At 40.6% G+C, this 23,906-nt stretch overlaps 2 protein-coding genes across 3 annotated transcripts; one reads left to right on the forward strand and one right to left on the reverse strand.

Moving 5' to 3' along the window:
* Positions 1–1,043: 1,043 nt before the first annotated feature.
* LOC103017333 (centrin-4-like) lies at positions 1,044–5,287 on the reverse strand. The gene is given in 6 exon segments (XM_028164008.2): positions 1,044–1,668; positions 2,282–2,365; positions 2,367–2,411; positions 2,807–2,900; positions 2,902–2,989; positions 5,125–5,287. Coding segments are annotated over 6 exon segments (561 nt in total). The 3' UTR covers positions 1,044–1,581.
* BBS12 (Bardet-Biedl syndrome 12) lies at positions 4,804–22,344 on the forward strand. Of its 2 annotated transcripts, XM_007172393.2 has the most exons (4): positions 4,804–4,939; positions 12,473–12,535; positions 14,899–15,812; positions 15,918–22,344. In XM_007172393.2, exons 3-4 carry the CDS (start codon positions 14,909–14,911, stop codon positions 17,051–17,053), a joined length of 2,040 nt encoding a protein of 679 aa, XP_007172455.2. In that variant the 5' UTR covers positions 4,804–4,939; positions 12,473–12,535; positions 14,899–14,908; the 3' UTR covers positions 17,054–22,344. The 2 variants fall into 2 exon arrangements, with proteins under 2 accessions (XP_007172455.2, XP_007172454.2); XM_007172392.2 differs by having other exon boundaries at positions 14,899–22,344.
* The last annotated feature ends 1,562 nt before the right edge of the window (positions 22,345–23,906 follow it).

Genomic DNA, 23,906 nt, shown 5'->3' on the forward strand with positions numbered 1-23,906 from the left:
TTTCTGTTTCATAGATAGATTCATTTGTGTCATATTTTAGATTCCACATATAAGTGATATCATATGGTATTAGTCTTTCTTTTTCTGACTTACTTCACTTAGTATGATAATCTCTAGTTGCATCCATGTTGCTACAAAGGGCATTATTTCATTCTTTTTTATGTCCGAGTAGTATTCCATTGTGTATATGTACCATATCTTCTTTATCTATTCATCTGTCAGTGGACGTTTAGGTTGTTTCCATGTCTTGACTATTGTGACTAGTGCTGCTATGAACATAGGGGTGCATGTATCTTTTTGGATTAGAGTTTTGTCTCGATATATGCCCAGAAGTGGGATTGCCTGATCATATAGTAATTCTATTTTTCATCTTCTGAGGAACCTCCATAATGTTTTCAATGGTGGCTCTACCAACTTACATTCCCACCAACAGTGTAGGAGGGTTCCTTTTTCTCCACACCCTCTGCAGCATTTGTTACTTGTAGAGTTTTTAACGGTGGCCATTCTGACTGCTGTGAGGTGGCACAATAAAACTAAAATTAATGAAATAGAAAACAAAGACACAATAGGATAAACAAATTCAAAAGTTTGTTCTTTGAAAATTCTAATAAAACCGAGAAACCTCTAGCAAGATCGATTAAGGAAAAAATAGGGCATAAATAAACAATGTTAGTATTGAAAAAAAGGGGCATAACTAATATGCAACAGAGATATATTTAGTTGAAAAGATTTTCATATTCATTACAAACATAGTTTCTTTCCAGTATTGGCTCCAGTGATTAATAGGAGTACACAAGAAATGAAGGTTCACTAGATCCTCTTGTAACTGAATGCTTGGCATCCCTCTCTAGTCTATCAGTGTGTTGGCTGATAACTTCCTTCACCCCAGGACTCTCTCCACATTCCTGATGTAAATGACACAAAATTATGATGCCTAACAATATGACATGAATTTTTTTTCAACTTTTTTTTATTGAAGTACAACACTCACACAAATGCACAAGCCAAATAAACAGCTCAATGGATTAAGACAATGTAGACACTTATGTAATTACTACACAAGCCAAGATATATAAAGTTACCAACACTTCAGAAATCCCCTGCAAGCCCCCTCCTAACTACTACTTCCTCCCTCTTCCCCAAGGTAATCATTATTTTGTCTTTTAGATATGCCTGGGTTTTGAACTTTATAGAAATGGCATTTATGCGGAACGTATACTTTTGTTCCTGGCTTCTTTCAGTCGATGCTATGCTTGCAATTCATCCATGTTGCTGCATGTGAGTGAATCTGGTTTTTCATTATCATATGCATTCTACTATATAAATATATAACTATTTATTTATACATTCTACTGTTGATGGACATTTAGAGTATCTTCAGTTTGGGGCTATTATGTATCCTGCTGCCGTGAACAGTTTTTATGTCTCATGGCCCATATGTGTACACATTTCTGTTGCATATGTTCCTAGGAATACATGCTGATCATAACATATGCATATGCTACTCTTTATCGAATAATGCCGACTGTTTTCAAAGCAGTTGAAGTGATTTACACTCCTAGCAGCAGTAGTTGAGAATTCTCATTGTTTCACATTCTTACCAACACTTCCTGTATTATCATCATCAAATAATTTGAAAGCCTTCAATATTTCTTCATCTTTTTCACTCTTAAAAACAGGAACAACTAAATGTCATTAGTCTTTCATTTATTTAGTTGATCAGTCTGGATGTATAGGTCTTTGAGGTCTAGAACAGCAATACAGCAGGTAGCTGAGCTCTATTTACTGCTCTGACTTTTAACAATTATTCCAGTGCATTCACATCTGCCCTCAAGGTATTGAAACTCAGGATTTATTTAAGTGGAAGAGCCACAGGGTGATAAAGAGAATCTATCTTGTATTAACCTCAGTAACTGAGATCCATTTCAAAAATGTAAGCTCCAAGAGAACAGGGAGGTTGTCTCATTCAATGCTCCCTAGCATAGTGCCTGACAAAAATAGGCACTCAATAAATTGTTTGCTGATTTCAAGGCTTAAAAATGTTGGCCCCATTCTCTCTATCCAGCCATATATCCTTATTATTTCCTAACAAAAAACCTCTTCTCCACACTGGACAGTCTTCATTACTACGCTGAAAACATCTTTAATCTTGTTATTCCTATCTGTCTAAATCCTACCCACCTTTAAAGACCTAGTTCCAATTCTTCCTCTGATTGCTTCAGCCAAAAAATGTAGAAGGCTATTGCTTGTATTTCATTGAAAAACAAAATCACTACTGTACCATTTTTACACTCATTATGGCCAAAAAATCTTCAAAACTAATGGTGACGATTCCTTCTCTGTCAATTTCAGCTATCAGTTTTTTAAATTTCATCTTTCTTTGGTTCAAATCCTAAGGCCCGCACTGCAATCTGAAATAGAAAGCAAATAAATTATAATAAGCCACAATCTCATTCCTAGCTCTTAAACTACCTATTAATTACTAGATTCTCTCTTTTTCACTATGGACTAGGCTTACACCTATAAAGTCAGGTCAGCAGGCTTAGGTTCCAATCCTACCGTGCCATAGGATGTCACTGTCACACGATGGGCTTTGGCCTACTCATTCATAAAACAAGAATAAAATGCTTAACAAGATACTGTTTTGTTAACGCAGGCCAGGCATGTACACTGCAGGGGTAGGTGTCTGCACTGAAGAGATTTTATATCAAGCTTTCAGAAGGCTACTGTTAAAGAAAGATTTAAAGATTGCAACAAACCAATGATAGTTTTTCAAATGTTTTGGAATTAGAAGTAATTTCAGAACCTTCAATTCTTTCACATCTCTGGTTCCAGACCCATCAACATCGAATAAATCAAAGCCCTCTTTAATTTCTTGTTTTTGGGTTTCATTCAATTTCTGCTGCTCTTTTCTTCCATTGGCCTGAACTTGGGCGGCAGTTGGATGCCTGTAATAAATACACATGTGGGTAAAAGATAAACTGTGTAACTGGAAAAAGTACCAGAACCAGAAGAGTTAATGATGAACTAATTAAATATAATAAACATATTCAAGTATCCTATTCCCTACCATATAATGAACTTCAAGAATTTCCCCCTTTCCCTTTGCTAACATTTGTGCTTTTAGTTATTCATATCTTGCTGGAAAGCCTGGTTCTTTTTTACATCTTACGTTTTTCCTTCAAATTAGTGACTTTTGATAGAGAAAAGAGGCAAAGAAGACATGCTAGAATAGTAGATGTTATGTCAGAAAACAATTGGCCTTACTTGGTATATCTTTTTTTAATTTAATTTTATTTTTGGCTGCATTGGATCTTCGTTGCTGCGTGCGGGCTTTCTCTAGTTGCAGTGAGCGGGGGCTACTCTTTGTTGTGGTGCGCGGGCTTCTCATTGCTGTGGCTTCTCTTGTTGCGGAGCACGGGCTCTAGGCACGCAGGCTTCAGTAGTTGTGGCACGTGGGCTCAGTAGTTGTGGCTCACGGGCTCTAGAGCACAGGCTCAGTACTTGTGGCACACGGGCTTAGTTGCTCTGCGGCATGTGGGGTCTTCCCGAGCAGGGCTCGAACGTGTGTCCCCTGCATTGGCAGGAGGATTCTTAACCACTGCGCCACCAGGGAAGTCCCTTACTTGGTATATCTGAACAGCAGTGTTTAACACGTATTTACTTTCATCTCTTCCTGTATGTCTCATAATAAAATTTATTTTGTGAGACATGGTTGATTGGAACATCATTTCCTTTCCCACCTTCTCACATACTCTTCTATGTTGCAGAGACTGAGAAATGAAAAAATACATTTTCCAGGTGAAAAATTACTCCAGGGACCTGGAGAAGAATAAGTGTTGGACCAACTATCAGTATCTGGGGAAGATGGAGGTCATCTTCCTGCTATTTGCCATTTTCTGCTGGCAAGCAAGGTCCCAGAGTTACTCCTGGGATTCTTCTGCAGCCTCATTTCAGTATCTTGTCTCCAGCTCTGGGTTAAGAAGCAGTGGTGGCAGAGACTCCACGTCCCGTGTATCTAAGACCTCAGCTTCACATATCTTAAGACTGGTTGTGGCAGCAGCAGATTCTTGATCCCTGGACTGCAGATACACTCGTCTTCAACAGTTCCAGTAGCAGAGTTCGTAGCTCCTCCGGCCAGTTTTTTTCAGAGTTCTGGATGTCTTTCCTAGAGGCCCAGGCCCTCCAACGGTTTTAAAGCATCTTATTCTCTGTATTCAATTCATTTCTAGCTAGACAGCGGTTTCTGTCTCCAACACCGTTGGTAGTAGCGGTTACTGGGGTTGAGGAGGGGAAAAAATGAACTGGAGAACCGCTCTTCTGTCTCTAGAGTTATGGACAGTGCGCTTCTATTCGGCGACGAAGGGAGGGGTTACTAATGACACTCGAGGATCATGAAAGGAGGCGAATAATTTCATAAACTAAATTCCGTCCTTGTTCCGGGGAGAAACTTCAGCCCCAGCCCAGCCCCAGTAAGTGGTTGCAGCTTCGCACTCACCATGTCCCCGACCGGCGCCCTCAACCGGGACCGACGGGCTTCACCCGCCCGCCGCGCAGCCCAACGGCAGTCTTCACAGCCGGCTAGCCGTTGCTAAGGCCGCTCTCGCCGACTCTCTGCGGCCTCGCCCACCCAGGTTGCCCCTACTGATTGACAGTCATCCCACCCAATGGTCAGAAAAGAAGGTCCTTGAGGCCATGCCCCCTCTCTATTCTCTACCAATAGCGTAACACTCTGCCTTTCCCTGGCTACCGTTAAGCGGAACTTTCCGTAGGGTTTCTTAGCAACCAGGACTATCCGTTAGCCCAGCTGGGCCCGCGGCGCGCTTGCGCAAAATGCGAACCGGAAGGGAAGGTTCTTCCCCCGGGCGTTTTGGCGTCGCAGTGCCAGGCAGAACTTCGGGGAACTGGAATCTCTCGTAGGGATGGAGAAAAGAGCGAGGTTCGTAGCGAGGTGCTTCTACCAACTGCTAAGTCTTTGACGGAGATGTGGGGAGATATTGTTTGCTTTTCTAACCTCTTGGGGCCGGGGGAAGGGATGAGACTCTAGAGCCTGGTGGGTCTGGTGAATTGGTCCAGCTTCGGTTTACCGGCCGGATTACTAGAGGCGGAGGGGACTGCCCTTACCTTGCGCCGCTAGGCATCCCTCAGCCTCCACAGTGCCTGGGGCTTGGCCTTTAGCGACTTCCCTCCTCCTTGGTTCACAGCGATTCTGGCCTGGTAGGCAGCATTTCTTTACAGGAGAGGTGTGGTGTGGGCACGGGGGCAGTGCGGGTCTTGGGATGCACATGAAGACTCCCTGCATAGGAAAGAGTTTTTACCATTGTTGTAGCGTTTATTTGCGGGGTTGGACTTTGGACCCAGCCATAATCACCATCAGACTTTTCCACGCCCCCGACATTCTCACCCACAGCCGTTCAGTTGGTTGAATCCCAAGATTTGGCCTGTTTTCCAAATATATCCAGCATAGATCCGCACTGAGTCCGACATAGGTAGCCTGAAAATCCACTTGACTCAGTAACTGTGGAGATTCAGATGCCCATATAACTGCTGTAAACCAAAGCAAATTCTTGGCCAAAGGGCAGACTTGCTGGTTCTGCCCAGTTCTGAATCTGGTCCGGGACCAGCTAAAGGGTGAGGGGGAAGGACTGAGGTGGTAGGAATGAAGAGGTGATAGTCTCTTAAAACTTCTTACGTTTAATCACTTACACATCAGGACTCTTTTTTATGCCTCCTGCAGTGCCTTCTCTAGAGTAAGTACTTTATTTTCTAAAAATCATCCTGGATTCTCCAACAGTGGATTCAGGAAGAACATTAAGTTTTGCCTAGGTTTTTCCCTTTATCCCACTTATCTCCTTGAAGGTAAGGAAAGAAAAATGTGCAAAGTACATTCTTGAAGTAGTCTCCCAAATCACTTTTCCTACTTTAGTTAGTTGAAACATGGCACATTTTCCAAAACCATCATCCTTTCTTGCTCACATTCTATACCAGGCAGACACCCAAGCCTTGTAATAATTGATCTAAAAAAAAACACAAAAAACAAAACCTCAGGATTCTGGAAAATAGGTAAAGTTATTCTAATATCAGAAGTGATTTTTCTGTGTAAAGGTACCCCAGTGAAAATTAAAATGATGCAAATTCAAGATAGTCCGTGAATTAAGTAAAATATTCAGTCACTTAATTATAGTATCTTGATTTTTCAGGCCATTAATCTCACTGAGAAAGTTGCTCTTGATTAGTTTCAAGGACATATACTTCTTCTTTACTACTAATATTAAAGGGATTTCTGAGACCAGAAATGAATAATGACCAAATATGTAGAAACAACTCTAATTTTTAGGCTCTCCTGGATCAAGTTTGATCTTATGGCAACTATAAGGCTGCATAGTGTGTTCACCTGCTTTTACATCATTCTGTGATTTAGGCTTTTATACTTGGGACATTAACTTTTAGTGAAAATGATTTTTCAATTATAGGCTCAGATTGCAGTTTCTAGGTCTTAGGTAGGAAGTACTCACTCTTGAAAAATAGCTGTTACTAATCTAATTTTACTATAGAACATTAATAATATTAATCTAGAAAAATGTTAAACCTATTATCACTCTTAAATCTACTAAATTTATTTAATGCTTTCTACATATCATGTACTATGCCATGTATTGGGTGAGTCTGAAAGGAACTGAGTGTAGAGTATAAAGATGAATGAAAGCAAGGAACCCACAGAGTAGTGGGGGAGATAGGCACAGACATAAATACAGTATTTTTTTTTTTTTAGATTTATTTATTTATTTTTTTTATTGATTAATTGATTGATTGATTGATTGCTATGTTGGGTCTTCGTTTCTGTGCTAGGGCTTTCTCTAGTTGTGGCAAGCGGGGGCCACTCTTCATCACGGTGCGCGGGCCTCTCACTATCGTGGCCTCTGTTGTTGCGGAGCACAGGCTCCAGACACGCAGGCTCAGTAATTGTGGCTCACGGGCCCAGCCGCTCTGCGGCATGTGGGATCTTCCCAGACCAGGGCTCGAACCCGTGTCCCCTGCATTAGCAGGCAGATTCCCAACCACTGCGCCACCAGGGAAGCCCATAAATACAGTATTTTTAATTCAGGGTGCTAAGTGCTTTAGTAGATGTGTGTAGACAGTACTTTGGCAGTCCAGGAAGGAGGTGCTACTTCTTGAGGCATTGGAGGAGGCTGTATCAAAAATGTGGCATTTGGGTCATGAAAGATATATAGCATTTGCCAAGGTGAAGAAAGCGTAGGGTATTCAAATCAGAGTATAGTATGTGCAGAAATGAAAGTAAATGTATGTTGTAGTGTGACTAGATCATGGGGTTTATAAGGAAAGGTGGAAGATGAGCCTTATAAATTAGATTGAAGTCAGATTATGGGACACCTTTACCTAGGTAAAGACTTTATTTTCTAAGATAAATAGTTGTTTTAGGCAATAGAGTGATCTGATTAGGTTTGTGCTTTTCAAAGATAGTTCTGACAACCATGTGAAGGAGGAACCATTTTGGAAGCAATTAAAGGGCCTCAACCAAGGCAGTGCCAAATAGCAATCATGTCGACTCCAGAGGTGGTAGAACCTTAAATTTATGGTGGAGGAATACTGACAATGGCATCTGTTTAGTCTTATTTCAGTTCTGTACTTAAATGTAAGATAATAAATGTGGTGAAAACCACATTGTCAAATATTTATTGAGTACTTGCAATGTGTCAGACAATGTTATCAGTATATGGGATATGTCAGTGACTAAAACTGCCCTCCTGGGAATTACATTCCAACAGAGGGACATAGTCAATAAATAGTAAATAAATAAGTAGAGTATGTACTATTTTATAAGGTGATAATGTTATGGGAAAAGAGAAATTAGAGCGAATAAAGGAAATCCAGAATATAAAGGGAGAAGAGGAGTTTGCAGTGTTAAATAGGATGCTCAGGATAGGCCTCGTTGAAAGGGGGAGATTTGCATAATTATATAAAGCTGTGAGACAATAGATTTCTTGGGGAAGAGCATCCCAGAAAGAGGGAAGAAGTAGAACAGAAACACAGGTAGGAAGCATGCCTTGCATGTTCCAGGAACAGAAAGGAGGCTAGAGCAGAGCGGTCAAGGGATAGAGTAGTAGGAGAGTTAGAGAGGTAAGAGGGAGGAGTACAGGTTATTAGGGCGTCGTAAGGACTTTGACTTTCACTCGAGTAAAATGGGAAGGCTTTGCAGATATTTGAGCCAAGGAGTGAAAACATTTCAGTTAATTTTTTAAAGGGATTCCTGTGACAGACAAAGGAGTAAAATCTTTACTTTCTAAGTTGGAGGTTTTTAAGCAGTGGAGTGATATGATTAGACTGTATTGGGAATGGACTGGAGATAGGCAAACTCTTCGTTTTGTAGCTAATCATACTTGTCAGAAAATATTAATTTTTTTAAAATGCAGCTCCTGAAACACATTGCATATCTTAGTGTTTGAAGCCAAGTACCTTAGACAAGACTAGACGTGATCTTAGGAAAAGAAGGCTACTTCTGATGTCAAAAATCTCGGTCAAGTAGTCTGACTCTGCTCTTCTATGACACACTTAAAAAGTTAAAGGAACATTAAGGTGGCAAGTAAAGTTGTTAGGGATCCCAGTAATGAAACGGAGAGCTGTTTGTGGAAAACACTGGTGCTGACGTATAGCAGACAAGAATCAGATCGTGTCAGTTCAGTGCCAAGAAAAGTTGCCAGAGGTATTTTTCATCTTTGAAATGATCTATTTCGCCATCCTCTTTACGGTCTTTACCTTTTTATACTCAGTCTTTTCTGAGAGGGATTCTTGTTTGAGTTTTTATTTTATGTTAATTGTAGTGAATTATAATCTCTTCAAAATAATCATTTAGGAACTCTTCTAAACTTGGGAATGCTAAGACTGTTTTTTTAAAAAAATTTACTGCTGAAACTTGGAATAGGTTTTTCAAATGTTGAGGCAGATCTCTTGAATATTAACTTTGCTAATCAGCTATATATGACTTTTTGCTTGTAGATTAGTTTTGTTTAATTTCATACCTTCTCTGGGAAACGTTTTTCACATAAATTTAAATACAGACTAAGTTTGAAATAGCCCATGACTTATTCCTTTTGCTCTAAATTCTCTATGACTTTTCCATTCATACAGTGATATGCTGTGATTTAAACATAGTATAGAAAGGAAACCATAAACAGAGACTCTGACACCTGAAAAAATTGGGCATATCCATGTTAAGGGTATAAACAAGGCTTGGAAAAAGGCCGAAAGGCTTGGAAGTGGGAATTGCAGTGGAAGATTCTACAAAAGAGAGTGTGAATTACTATCATGCTAGGTAGAGGGGCAGCCAGAGAGCAGTATTGTAATAATAACATGGGACTTTGGCATTAGACAAATGTGGGTTTTAGTTCCAACCTTTTACTTACTAGCCGTGAGATTTTATATGTTACTTAATTATTCTTCATTTGATACATAATTAAAATAGGTTAATTATAGTATATTTATATATGTGTGTGTGTGTGTTAACTATGGTACAATAGTAAGTTAATCATATTGTTGTTGTGGGAACTACATTGCATAATGCATGTAAACTGCTTCATACGTAGTAAGCTCCCAAAGTGTGTTAGGAATGAAAAACAAAAGCAAAAGGCCAGTCTTGTCTTTTTAAATTTATCTTTTCAACAAATTATTCTGGAGCACCTGGATATCCAAGAAGGAAAAAACAACCCCTACTCCACACCATTTACAAAACTCAACTTAAGATGAATTATAAACATAAATGTTAAAGCTAAAACAAAAAGAACAAAGTCGGAGGACCCACGCTTCCTGACTTGAAAATTTACTACAAAGCTAGAGTAAAGCAGTGTGGTCCTGGCTTAAGGATGCTTATATAGACCAATGAAATAGAATTGAGAGTCCAAAAGTAAACCCATACATGTGTTGCCAGTTGATTTTTGACAGAGGTGTGCCAAGACCAATCAATGGGGAAAAGAACAGTCTCTTCAATGAATGGTGCTGGGATGATTTTATATCCAAATGCAAAAGAATCAAGTTGGAACCCTACCTCATACCATATACATAAATCAACTCAAAATGTATCAGTTAACTTAATATAAGAAATGAAATGATGAAACTCTTTGAAGAAAAGATTGGGTTAAATCTTTATAACTTTGGATTTGGCAATGTGTTCTTAGATATGACACCAAAATAGACAAATTAGACTTCATTAAAATTAAAAACTTTTATGCATCAAAGTACATTATCAAAAAAGTGGAAAATACAAGCTACAGACTCAGAGAAAATATTTGCAAATCATATTTTGATAAGGTACTGGTATCTAGAATATATAAAGAACTCTTACAATTCAACAACCAAAAGACAAACAACCCAATTTTTAAATGGGAAAGAGATTTGAATAGATATTTCTCCAAAGAAGGTGTACAAATGGCCAAAAAGCACATGAAAAGATGCTCAACATCTTTTGAAAAACAACCACAATGAAATATCATTCACATCCACTAGGATATCTATTATTATAAAACAAAAATGACGCAAAAAAACAAGTGTTGGTGAGCGTACTGGGTTGCATAGTGTTCCCCCCCAAATTCATGTCCACCCAGAATCTCAGAATGTGATTTTATTTGAAAATAACTTATTTGTAGATATAATTAGTTAAGATGAGGTCATACCAGATTAGGGCACGCCCTGAATCCAATGACTGGTGTCTTTTTAAGAGGCCATGTGAAAGGGAAGCAGAGATTGGAGTTATGCTGCCAAAGCCAAGGACCTCTGGGAACAACCAGAGAGTGGAAGAAGCAGGAAGGATTCTTCCCTAGACCCTTCAGAAGGAGCATGGCCCTGCAGATACCTTGATTTCAGACTTCTAGGCTCCAGAACCATGAGATAATAAATATGTATTGTTGTAAGCCACCCCATTTGTGGTAATTTGGTAAAGCAGCCCTAGGAAACTAATACAGCAAGGGTGTGGAGAAATTTAAGTGCTTGTACACTGCTGGTAGGAAAGTAAAATCGTTCAGCTGCTATGGAAAAGTTTGGCAGTTCCACAGAAACTTAAACACAGAATTATCAAATGAGCACTCCTATGTATGTACCCCCAAAGAATTGAAAACAGGTCCTCAAACACTTGTAGACAAATGTTTTAGTATCACTGTTCACGATAATCCAAAAGTAGAAGCAGGGGACTTCTGTGGTGGCACAGTGGTTAAGAATCCACCTGCCAGTGCAGGGGACACGGGTTCGATCCCTGGTCCGGGAAGATACCACATGCTGAGGAGCAACTAAGCCCGTGTGCCACAACTACTGAGCCTGCGCTCCAGAGCCTGCAAGCCAGGACTACTGAAGCCCGCGTGCCTAGAGCCTGTGCTCCGCAACAAGAGAAGCCACCGCAGTGAGAAGCTTGCACACCGCAACGAAGAGTAGCCCCCAATCTCCGCAACTAGAGAAAGCCCATGCACAGCAACAAAGACCCAACACAGCCATAAATAAATAAATAAATAAATAAATAAATAAATAAATAAATAAATAAATAAAAATTTAAAAATAACAAAAGTAGAAGCAATCCAAATGTCCATCAACAGATTAATGGATAAACAAAATGATAGCTACCTACATACATACATAAAAAGGAATGAAATACACATACTACAATGTGGATGAACCTCAAAAACATTATGCTGAGGGGGGTGGGATGAATTGGGAGATTGGGATTGACATATATACACTATTGATACTATGTATAAAATAGATAACTAATGAGAACCTACTGTACAGCACAGGGAACTCTATTTAGTGCTCTGTGGTGACCTAAATGGGAAGGCAATCCAAAAAAAAGGGGATTTATGTACACGTATAGCTGATTCACTTTGCTGTACAGCAGAAACTAACACAACATTGTAAAACAGCTATACTCCAATAAAAATTTTTTTAAAAACATTATGCTAAGTGAAAGAAACCAGTCACAAAGGGTCCCATATTATATGATTCTATGAAATATCCAGAACAGGTAAATCCACAGAGTCAAGAAAGCAGGTTGGTGGTTGCCAGGTGGTGGGCGGGGAGACATACAGGGAGGGACTGCTTAATGGCTACAGAGTTTTCTTTTGGGGTGACGGAAATATTTTGGAACTAGATAAAGGTAGTGGTTGTACAACACTGAATGTTCGAAGTGCCACTGAATCGTATACTCTAAAATGGTTAAGTTTATGTTATATGAACTTTACCTCAATTTTAAAAAAAGACTAAAACCATAAAGCTTTTAGAAGAAATATGGAATGTCCTTTGTACTCAGGAGTAGATGAAATTTTTAAAAATAGAACCCAATAACCATTTAAAAAAAGACAAAAGGACTATCAAAATAGATTGCCAGGCAGTATTAAGGGCCACTTGCAGTGTGGAGTCATGAACTTAAAATGACACCAGTCAGCGTGGTTGTGTGTGTTTTTCTGTTTATTTTCAGCTGCCCCAGGGTAAACATGGAGTAGACAGAGTTGGATTGCATCAAGATTAGTGGCTTTTCAAGGTGAGTAAGATGAACCAAAAGAGAGACAAGGACTTTGAGAGTCTATGTACAAGAGAATGATTATAATCCGCAAATGGGAATTTAAACTGGGTAAGTAGAGAATTGATAATATGGGGTGGAGGACAGCAAAAATATGGTAAAGATAAGAGAGCTGTAAGACAGGATGGGTCTCAGGATTGTTGGAGTCTAGAGTATAATTTGATGCTGTCTAGGGATATACCTGAGTGTATCAAGAGTTTTATTTTTATTTTACAGAACTGAAAATTTCACAAAAGAGGTTTTGAAGCTGAGTTGAAACAATTTGTTATATGTTTTCTTAGGCTGTACTGGCTTTTCTCCTTAGTCCTTGAAAGCCTCTAGGAAGCTACTCTTGAGCAACAGGTTCTGTGGCTTCCTGCTGATCCTAAGGTGTATCTGGAACTGTGGAGGTCTTCAGAATCAAGGATGACTCTAGGTATTACAGGAACAAATTTACCAGTGCTGTGGCCAGCATTAGAGGAAAAGCAAAAACTCCGAGAGTTGTTTGCTTTTTGATATTTTGGATTTAAAAGGTTGTGGTAAACAATATGCTTGAGGGACTTCCCTGGTGTCCAGTGGCTAAGACTCCGCGCTCCCAGTGCAGGGGGCCCGGGTTCGATCCCTGGTCAGGGAACTAGATCCCTCCTGCTGCAATGAAGATCCCGTGTGCCGCAACTAAGACCTAACGCAGCCAAATAAATAAATATATTTTTTAAAAATATTAAAATATGTATATATATACACTTGAAGAATTATAAAGTCTTAGAGTTGGAAGAGAAGTGTATGTTATCTACAGTTTTAGCTGTAGTGCTTTAAGATCCCATACCTCACAAGACAGGTTATTTTATTACAGACAGCTTTTCAATTAGAGGGTACTCGTTAAAAAGTTCTTTCTATTGGGCTAAAGTTTTTCTCTTATAACTTCTTCCTATTAGTTTTAGATGTGAATTCTAAAATATTACCTGGAAAAAGTCTAATTGCTCTCGAACTTCCTTTTTTTAAATTTATATTTATTTATTTACTTACTTATTTATTTTTGGCTGTGTTGCATCTTTGTTGCTGCATGTGGGCTTTCTCTAGTTGCGGCGTGCGGGGGCTACTCTTCGTTGCGGTGCACGGGCTTCTCATTGCTGTGGCTTCTCTTGTTGCGGAGCACGGGCTGTACACGCGTGGGCTTCAGTATTTGTGGTGCACGGGCTTAGTTGCTCCGTGGCATGTGGGATCTTTCCGGACCAGGGCTCGAACCCGTGTCCCCTGCGTTGGCAGGCGGATTCTTAACCACTGTGCCACCAGGGAAGCCCTCGAACTTCCTTTTAAACAGTACTTTTCCCCCCTTTATGTTCTAATCAGTAGCCAAATCCATCCTTTACCTCCATCCCTCTTCCACATTTCTCATCTAGATAACCATGGCCTCTCTGCCTCCAGTCTGGCACTCATCCAATCAGTTCTCTACACTGTTATCAGAGTGGTAATATATCCAAAACACTAATGATAAATAGTAATAATAATTTTAATATTACTTAATTTTATTTTTAATATTATTTAATATTATTTTGTTTTCTATTATAAATTTATTATTGTTATTGCAAGTACTCATAAAGCACTATGTGCCAGGCACTGTTCTAAGCACTGTACTCATTTACTCCTGGTAATAACCCTATGAAGTAGATTCTGTTATTATCCTCATTTTTCACATGTGAAAACAGGGCTAAGAAGTTAAGCCTTGCTGAAGGCTACACAGTTAGTAAGCAGTAGAGACAAGTTCACACCCAGACTTCTAGATTCAGAGTACATGCTTTCAGACACTGCATCAAGCTGCTTCTTCATCTCCCCCCCTTAAGGCACTTCCATGTTTCCCGTTATAAGTAGGGTCAGGTTTGACGTGGCACGTACTGCCCTTCATGATCCAGCCCCTTTCCTCTTCTAACACTTCATGTCCTACTATTCCCCACTACTTGCTTTATATTCCCGTGAAACTAAATTACTTGTACACTGTGTTTTTGTCACATACATGTGCATTTACTACTACCTCCTTCAACTTGCTAATTATTTTTTCAAATTATTCTTCAAGACTCATTTCAGACATTGTGTTCTTCTGGAAGTATTGCCTGTTGCTTGCATGATCCACTTCCCCTGTTGGATGAAGTGTTCCTCCTCCACACACCCATACCCTTATCATTAATATCATTATAATGCTGTATCATTGCACTGACCATATTTAATGGAAACTACATATATCAGAAACTCCTCGAAGGCAGGGACTGTATCTTACTTTTCTTTTATAAGCATCTTTTATAACCATGAATTGCACTGAATAAAGTTCCAAGTTTTAATTTTATTTGCAGATGATGATTCATGGTGATGGCTTGCAGGGTCATAAACAAAAGAAGGCACATGGGACTTCAACAGCTTTCATCGTTTGCAGAAACAGGAAGAACTTTCCTAGGCCCAGTAAAATCATCCAAATTTATTATAGATGAAGAGTGTCATGAAACTGTGTTAATCAGTTCAACAGTAAGGCTTCTTGAAAGTTTGGATTTAACCAGTGCAGTGGGACAACTTCTCAATGAAGCAGTTCAAGCACAAAATAACACATACAGAACTGGAACCAGTACTCTTTTGTTTCTTGTTGGTGCATGGAGCAGTGCTGCTGAAGAGTGTCTTCATTTGGGCGTCCCCATTTCATTAATAGTGTCTGTAATGTCAGAAGGCTTGAATTCATGCATTGAAGAGGTAGTTTCCCTTCAAGTACCTATCCACAATGTATTTGACCATATGGTTAACACAAAGACATTTTCTGGACCTGAAACATTTAGTGTCAGCGTATACCCTTTTCTCCAAATGCCTTCAGGTACTGGTTTGATACAGAAAGAGCGTGATCTCAAAGATGTTGCCTCTCAGTCATTGGCCATTTACAGTCTTTCTGGGAGACCTGTTAAATCGCCTCAACTCTTTAGGTCTCAGGCTAAGGTTGAAGCAGATGAAAACACATCACAAACTCCTCAAACTCTGAAAAACAGTCCACTTGCAGACACCCGCTGCAGAAAGTCAGTACTAACCCACAGTAGACATTTTAGTAGGACAGGTAATAATCAATGGATAAGCAAACCAGATGTATTTCTAGAACAACTTAGTGCAGCTACTCCCAAGACTTATAGATGTGATGATTTGGTGGAGTTGGAGGTGGGTTTGAGTCACGGAGGTCACAGCAGCATGAAGTTAGTAGATGAAGCAGTACGGCTACAATATCAGAACGCAGGTATGCAACAAGGCAGCTGTACAATGCCATTTCTTTTTGACATTTCAAGAATCTTCACTTGCTGCTTACCGGGTTTGCCTGAAACTTTTTCTTGTGTCTGTCCAGGATATATCACTCTTGTATCAATATCTAGTACTACTCTGATCAAGGAATTGCAGAATCAGCCTATCCGGGTAGTTCTTGTTGAAGGTGATCTCACAGAGAATTATCGCCACCTGGGATTTAATAAGTCTGCAAGTATTAAAACAGTATCAGAAAGCTTGAAGCTTCAACAAGATGGCTCAGAAGAACTGTGGACAGATCATGTGTTACAGGTATTAATCAAGTTCAATGTGAACCTTGTCCTGGCACAAGGAAATGTGTCTGAACGCTTAATTGAAAAATGCACAGACAACAAGAGGTTGGTAATTGGATCAGTGAATGGCAATGTAATGCAGGCTTTTGCAGAGGCTTCAGGAGCAGTGCAGGTGGCCTACATTACACAAGTAAATGAAAACTGTGTGGGCAATGGTGTCTGTGTGACCATCTGGAGAAGCATTCCCTTCGATGCTGTAGATCGGATCAACAGAATGGCAATCGTGTTAAAAACAGAAGGAATTAATTTGGTGACAGTAGTGCTGACTAGTCCAGTCACTGCCCAGATGCAAACCAAAGAAGATACCTTCTGGACTTGTGCCTATCGTCTGTATCATGCTCTAAAAGAGCAAAAGGTCTTCCTTGGAGGTGGTGCAGTTGAATTTTTGTGTCTTAGCCATCTTCAGATTCTTGCAGAGCAGTCTGTGAATAAAGGAAACCAAGGCTGTTCAGGATGGCTTCATAATACTTCCTCTTGGCTGGCCTCATCTGTGACACAGTACAGACCGACTGTGCTTAAATGCCTGGCAAATGGATGGCGCAGATACCTTTCAACTCTCCTGTATAACACTGCCAGTTACTCATCAGAATTTGAAGCCGGCACATTCATTCAGCATCATCTACAAAATGCTGCAGACTCTGGCTCTCCTTCATCTTACGTCTTGAATGAATATAGTAAACTAAATAGTGGGATTTTAAATTCAGACATTTCAGATAAACCGGAACAGATTCCAAGAGTTTATGACGTTGTTACACCAAAGATTGAGGCATGGCGCCGAGCTTTGGATTTAGTACTGTTAGTTCTTCAGACAGACAGTGAAATTATCACTGGACTTGGGCACACGCAGATAAATTCGCAGGAATCAGAGGGCATTTTATTTTTGTAGTGTTATTGGCTAAGTCTTTGGAAAATAATCTTTGGTAATATGTCGTGCTAATAATAAATTTTCTAATAGCCAAGTCACAGTTTCTAAAATACCAGCTTTTACCAAGAGAAAATAATTGATGTGTGTCAATAACTGTACAGAGTCGGGGATTTCACCCTACTTAACAACTTTTTTTCTATTTCTATATCTTTATTCTATTCTGTAGCTGGACATGTCTCTTTTTTTTTAACATTTTATTGGAGTATAATTGCTTTACATTGTTATGTTAGTTTCTGCTGTATAAGAAAGTGAACCATTTATACATATACATATGTCCCCATATCCCCTCCCACTTGCGTCTCCCTCCCACCCTCTCTATCCCACCCCTTTAGGTGGTCACAGAGCACCGAGCTGATCTCCCTGTGCTATGCAGCTGCTTCCCACTAGCTATCTATTTTACATTTGGTAGTGTATATATGTCAGTGCTACTCTCTCACTTTGTCCCAGCTTACCCTTCCCCTCCCCGTGTCCTCAAGTCCATTCTCTACCTTTGTGTCTTTATTCCTGTCCTGTGCCTAGGTTCATTAGAACCTTTTTTTTTTTTTTAGATTCCATATATATGTGTTAGCATACGGTATTTGTTTTTCTCTTTCTGACTTACTTCACTCTGTATGACAGACTCTAGGTCCACTCACCTCACTACAAATAACTCAATTTTGTTTCTTTTAATGGCTGAGTAATATTCCATTGTATATATGTGCCACATCTTCTTTATCCATTCATCCGTCAGTGGACACTTAGGTTGCTTCCATGTCCTGGCTACAGTAAATAGAGCTGCAATGAACATTGTGGTACATGACTCTTTTGGAATTATGGTTTTCTCAGGGTATATGCCCAGTAGTGGGATTGCTGTTCACCCTACCCTACTTATAATTTAACAGGTTAGCCTGCTGCTGTTTCATGGGATGCTACAGAATACACAAGATGCTTGGATCAGAGGCAAAGGGCTTTTATTATTCACAGGAAAAGCAGTAGCCAGAGCTTCAGGTTGGCTTGCATCAGTTCCCCAGTTCTCTAAGTCCCACGAAAGCAACACAGAGGGCCACTGATGGCAGCCTGCACACGCAGTGTGTTGTGTTATGGAAGAGGAACACTTGGGGTAGCCACTGCTTTTATAGTAAGCAGAAACAATCCTGTTCTTTGTCCAAGGGCAGTTGTTACCTCATGCCTCAAGGCTGCTCAGTGTAAACACAAGCCTGAGACATGGACTGGGTAAAGATATGCCTGGCATCCTGAGAAAGTACGCAGTGTCACTCAGAGCCATAGTGGATAGCCTCCTCCAAAAACTCACTCTTCAACCTGATACGTTCTTGGCCAGACTTGAGTTTTCATGTGAGTATGCCACTCTGTCGGCTACTCTGATTAATCTGGCAGACAGGTTGCTTAGTCAATACCAAATCTATTCAATTGTTCTCATATACCAACTAAATTAAGGCTACTAAAACAGACTCTGAGCAGCAGGGTGAAGCCAGGCTGCAGTACTGACCTCACTCATGTTCCCAAGGGTCTTGAATTTAGTCAAATGTAAGTTCCAAGGGAGGGCCAGTAGGTCTTTTTATTAGCCAGAATGTAGTCTAAGACCAATTGTTATCCATTATGAACCACGCAAGGGAGCTTTGACTGTCTTACCTGTCTTTGGTGTCATTGCCAAAAATTACAGGAGGCAATAGATGGGCCAAAAGGCAACTCCCATCGCTAGTGGAGATACCTTTGTGGCCCATTTTCCCCACATACAAGCACATAATCTCAATAGGCCCAGGTCACTGTATATCAGGATTTCTTGTTAAACCTGAATTGAATCACCATTATATAAATTTGATTAAGTCACATGGGTAGTGCTACCCAGTAGTTTCAGCCTCAGTTGCCATGCATGGCAAAATCCACAGCCACTCAGGCATTAAGAGAAGCATATGATCAGTCAGATTGAGACAAGGTTGTCCTGGTTCCTGTGTTTGTAAGTGTTCTTAACTGGGAGCTGCCATTGATGGCATCATGTCCTGCCTTCTGTACCAAATAAGAGGCTTAACAAGGAGTTGAGCCTCCTTTGTGGTGGTGGCTTGTGGTGGTGGCTTGTGGTGGTCAAGGAGATACAGCATCTGCTTGTTTGACTCCCAGAGGGATGAGTGCTATGAATCTCTCCAAATGGTATCAAGGAACTTTACTTGGCAAACAGTGTTCTGAATTTTGTTCAGGTTTATCGGTCACTCCTACTGGTAGAGGTAGATAATGCCACAGTCAGGGCCATTGAGACAGGCTTCTAACTTGTCAACCACAGCACATCTATATATCACCTGTATAGTGAACATCTGAGGCATCAGAGCACAGAGGCACACGCGCTCAATGGCAGCCTGTCGATGGGTTAGGATGGGTTAGGGCATGGTGGTCGCTGGCAGGAAGCTTGTCTCATTTCTCTACTTGTAGCAATACCCCGAATGGGAGAACCACCTCTGGCACTTTATGAGCATTTAAGTTTAAGCACATAACACCTCGATGCCAATTATGTATTTTCATGATAATAGTACATTGAATTGGGCTGTTGGGACCCGCCCACAGGGTCACTTTTTTCCTTTACTGCAAGATTTGCTCCAATCCTATCAGTTACCTTTAGTCACTTTTTCCCCCTATGGAAACATGGACCAAGAAGTTTAACACTTTCACATTAGGGGCTTTAACAGTTGCCAAGAGTTGGTGTTAATCTCCCTGACGGGTAGCTCAGGAAGGAGCAGAGAGTGAGGGCGGCAGGCAGGGAGGTTTTGTTTTTGGGGTGTTTTTTTGACTCTACATTTCAGTGTTGGTGGCAGCTTCTCCCCGTGCTGTTCCTAGTATCTGGAGAGCACCCAGGCTCCAGGGATCTTCTCTTTGTCCTCCGCTGGCCACTGCATCTCCCCAGTGCCCTGCAGTCCTGGGTACCTTGGGCCCCCCTGTGCCCAGTAGCCACTTCCCTCAGGGACTGGGTAGCATGGTCCCTTGGGCACCTGTATCTAACAGAGCTATAAAAGTTTGAGTCACTTTCTTCCCCAGAGTCCCCCCGTTACACTTGGCTTTCTCCGTACAGCGGATGACTTCAGGGTGGAGGGTGCTGGAGGTGTTAAGTGTAGAGGGAGAGAACGGCTCCATGCCAGGAAACAACACTCTGTGTTTACTTTTGGTTTTGATCAGCTGCCCAACTTGTGCTCAACAAACTTGTATTTTTGGTCTACTCAAAGTTGTATTTCTTCAGCCACTGGCGGTCCAGTGGTTAAGACTACGTGCTCCCAGCGGAAGGGGTACGGGTTTGACCCCTGGTCGAGGAACTAAGATCCCACATAAAAAAGTTGTATTTCTTCCTTGCTGACAGCATTTCTTTCAGCTCTGGGGACCCCTTGACTTGGTGGCTGCAGCCGGTTTCTTTCTCAGGTTGTGCCATGGGGCACGCTGCCTTGTTGCCATGTTCACATTCTTCCTTCTCCCACCCAACGTGAGTGGGCAACAACCAAGACACCATTTGGTTGTATGACCTCTCTCTCATACTTAGTCTCCAAACGTTCATTAACAGGTAGACAGTAGGCAGCCCATAGTCCCCTCCCCCTTACCCACTACTTGAGTGAAAGCATTCACTATGGAACCCATGGAATCATATCTCTTGACCCCACCCACCGGGGCTCATCTTTTCCAGAGAACCATGGCTCTCTCAAGTTAAAACTGGCAAGAACTATGCAGAGTCTGGGATTTTGCTCTGTTTACAAGCTAACAAGTTGGCCTATTAAAATTTCATGCGACACTGGCAGAAGACTCGAGACTCCTGGGTCAGAGACAAAGGACTTTATAAAAGTAACCAGAGCTTCATGTTAATTTATGTTAGTCCCCTGTGCTCTCAGGTCCCTCAGGTGTGACAGGAGCCCGTGATGAATGCCTGCACACGTGGTAGTTTGTGTTACAGTAAAGGAACACTGAGCTCAGGCGATTCACAACTTTTATAGTAAGCACAAGTAAGCCCATTCTTAGTCTGCAGAAAGATATTACGTCATCATTCAAGGTTGCTCACTGCAAACACAGACTTGAGAAATGGCCTGGAAAAAGAGAACTCAATGCCCAGCAAGGACATGCAGGGATGCTCAGAGCCCATGGCAGACTGCCTATCCCGACAAAGTCTCTTTTGCTACTTAGCCGTAAATTGAACATTATAAGGCCTGAATTTATGTGTGTAGTTTTTGGAAATGAATATTAGAAGAGCTCTGAGAAAATAATAGTATTAATTAAGTTACTGATTACCTGTCATGTTCCAGGCACCATTCTAAACTCTTTGTGTATTGCATTACTTTGCTAGGGTCGCCTCGACAAAGTACCACATACTAGGTGGCTTAAACAACAGAAATTTATTTTCTCACAATTCTGGAGGCTAGAAGTCTGAGATCAAGGTGTGGGCAGGGCTGGTTTCTTCTGCGGCCTCTCCTTGACTTGTAGATGGCTGTCTTTTCCCCGCGTCTTCATAACATCTTCCCTCTGTACCTATCTTTGTCCAAATTTCCTCTTCTTGTAAGGACGCCAGTCATATTGGATTAAGGCCCACCCTAGTGACCACATTTTAACTTAATTACCTCTTTCAGGACCCTATCTCCAAATACAGTCACATTTTGAGGTACTGGGGTTTGGGACCTCAGGGTACGAATCGGCGGAGGAACACAATTCAGCCCATAACTCGTATGTAGTCTCAATCTTTGCAACATCTATTTTCTCCATTTTATGGTTGAGGATATTAGCTTAGTGAGGTTAAGAAACTTGCCCAAGTTCTCACAGATAATAGGTAGTAGAGCTGGAATTTGAACTAAGGTTTTATCTGGCTCCAAAGTCTATATTTCTAAGCATTAATTGTGATATGAAGCTTTTTTTTTCTATAAGGTAACAACAAAACAAAAGAGAATGCCTGGTTTATTTACAGGGCTAATTTAAATGTATCAGAAAATATAATTTGATTATGCTCATGCTTGGGTAAAAGAATATCGTTTTTGGTTTGGTGCTTGTCTTACAATGTGATAACGTGCGAACTTTGCACAGATAATCATTCCAATTATACATACCGTCTTTGTTCACAGAATAATAACAATGTTGAGTATTGAACTGTTTTTAAAAATAAAGGATATTATTTTACTTGAGTAGATAGCGACGTATTATTCTCCCTCTGTATACTATTAACACGTAGTTTTTGTTAAAATAGTACGAAGATTATGAGTGCCACTAATATTAACATAGATGTTCAGCTCATTTAGTATAGATTATTTTTTATGAAGTTCGTATTTGCATGTATTCATACTATTAAGTACTGAGTAGATCTTGTAATAAATACTTTCCTTTGAAACTAGAAGTCTCACTCTAATATAGATTTTGTAAGTTTGTTTTGTTCCCAGATTTAAGAAAAACTTTGTACTCTCATGTGGTTTATCAGCTATTTTTCTAATTCTTCTAAGAAATACCTTTAAATTTTAATTACTCAAGGAATTTTTCTGTCCTTGCAAACTGAGGACAGTCCCTTGAAAAAACTTGAGTCATCTAAGTAAGTGGGGTTTTCAAGAAACCCTATCTATAAGCAGGTATAGACATTTCTTAAAAGACCAGTGCAGTGTTGATACCTTTGTGAGACCAACCTGCCTCTTGAATATTACAGACTACAAAGAGGTTTGCAGTTAACTTACCTCTGCATTATAGCCCATTTTCCCAAAGATAAATAACTCCTCCTTGACCAGGGGTTAATTAGTTCTTCAAAAAATAATCTTTAAAAAAATTCCAGCAATGGAATTGTAGGAAACGTATTCCAGATTATAGGCAGGTGTGCGTGCCCACCCAGAGGCTGGGCAGATGCAAGATCAGCAGAAAGGAATTGGGAAGCAGCAAGAGCGAAGGGGCTACTGACAGGTCACTGTGAGCTACAGTCCCCAAAACTGCTCACAAGTGCTTCCAAAAGGAAAGGAAATATGAATGGAAAAAACAGTGTAAGCAGGTTTGAGAACTAACCCACGGGCGTCACATTCTGGGTGAGTGCAAAACAACAACAAACAAAACAACCCCAACTCTATGTGTCTATGTTGTTGCCTGAAATAAACGGACTACCAGATATTTCTCCTGCAAAGATGGGTTTATTCAGGATCAGCAGAGAATTGCAATTCAGGGTCTGCAACCATGGCGAGCCACATGCAAGTCCCCACGTGGCAAGGGAAGGAGAACACTTTCGTAGGAAGGAAAAGGAAATTGGAAGGGTTACAGCAGAACAGAGTCCATGGCTTTTCATTGGTTGAGTCCTTGCCAGCAAAGAAGATGAAGTCTGTCTTCTTCCTGTTGGGCTCTGCTATTGTCCCAGGGCATGAGAGCTCCCGTTCTGGTCTCCCAGCTCTATTTAATTGAGGTTTCTGTATTACTATTATTATTTTTTTACATAGCAGATGTAGGAGAATTGACTAGTGCTGTGGTGATCTAAGCTCTGAAGAATATCAGAAATACTCAGCACATGCTGTAACCAAGCAAAGGGCTCGTGTGCCCTCAGTACAGAAAGCCAGACTCTGGCAGCCAGAATTTTCAGCGAAGTAAGGATTTATTGCAGGGCACCAAGCAAGGCAGTGGGAGGCAAGCCCCAGATCCACTCCAACTTGGTCTTTGAGTTAGGAGTTTTAAAAGGGGAAGAACAAAGAGTTTGGGATTAATTATCATCTTGTGACATTTCTTAATTATAGTTTTGGGAGTCAGGATGTCTCTGGTTTACAATTCTGTGGCCAAGTGGTCCATGGCTTGGGGGGTCTGTTAACTCATCTTACCCTGTAGAAACAACCTGAGTTTGTACGTTATT

Source organism: Balaenoptera acutorostrata, chromosome 5 (genome assembly GCF_949987535.1).
Source record: "Balaenoptera acutorostrata chromosome 5, mBalAcu1.1, whole genome shotgun sequence".
NCBI classification, from domain to species: Eukaryota; Metazoa; Chordata; class Mammalia; order Artiodactyla; family Balaenopteridae; genus Balaenoptera; species Balaenoptera acutorostrata.

Bases quoted from the DNA above. Each gene is read 5' to 3' on its own strand.
- BBS12 (XM_007172392.2), top strand. From the start codon at position 14,909: ATGGTGATGGCTTGCAGGGTCATAAACAAAAGAAGGCACATGGGACTT.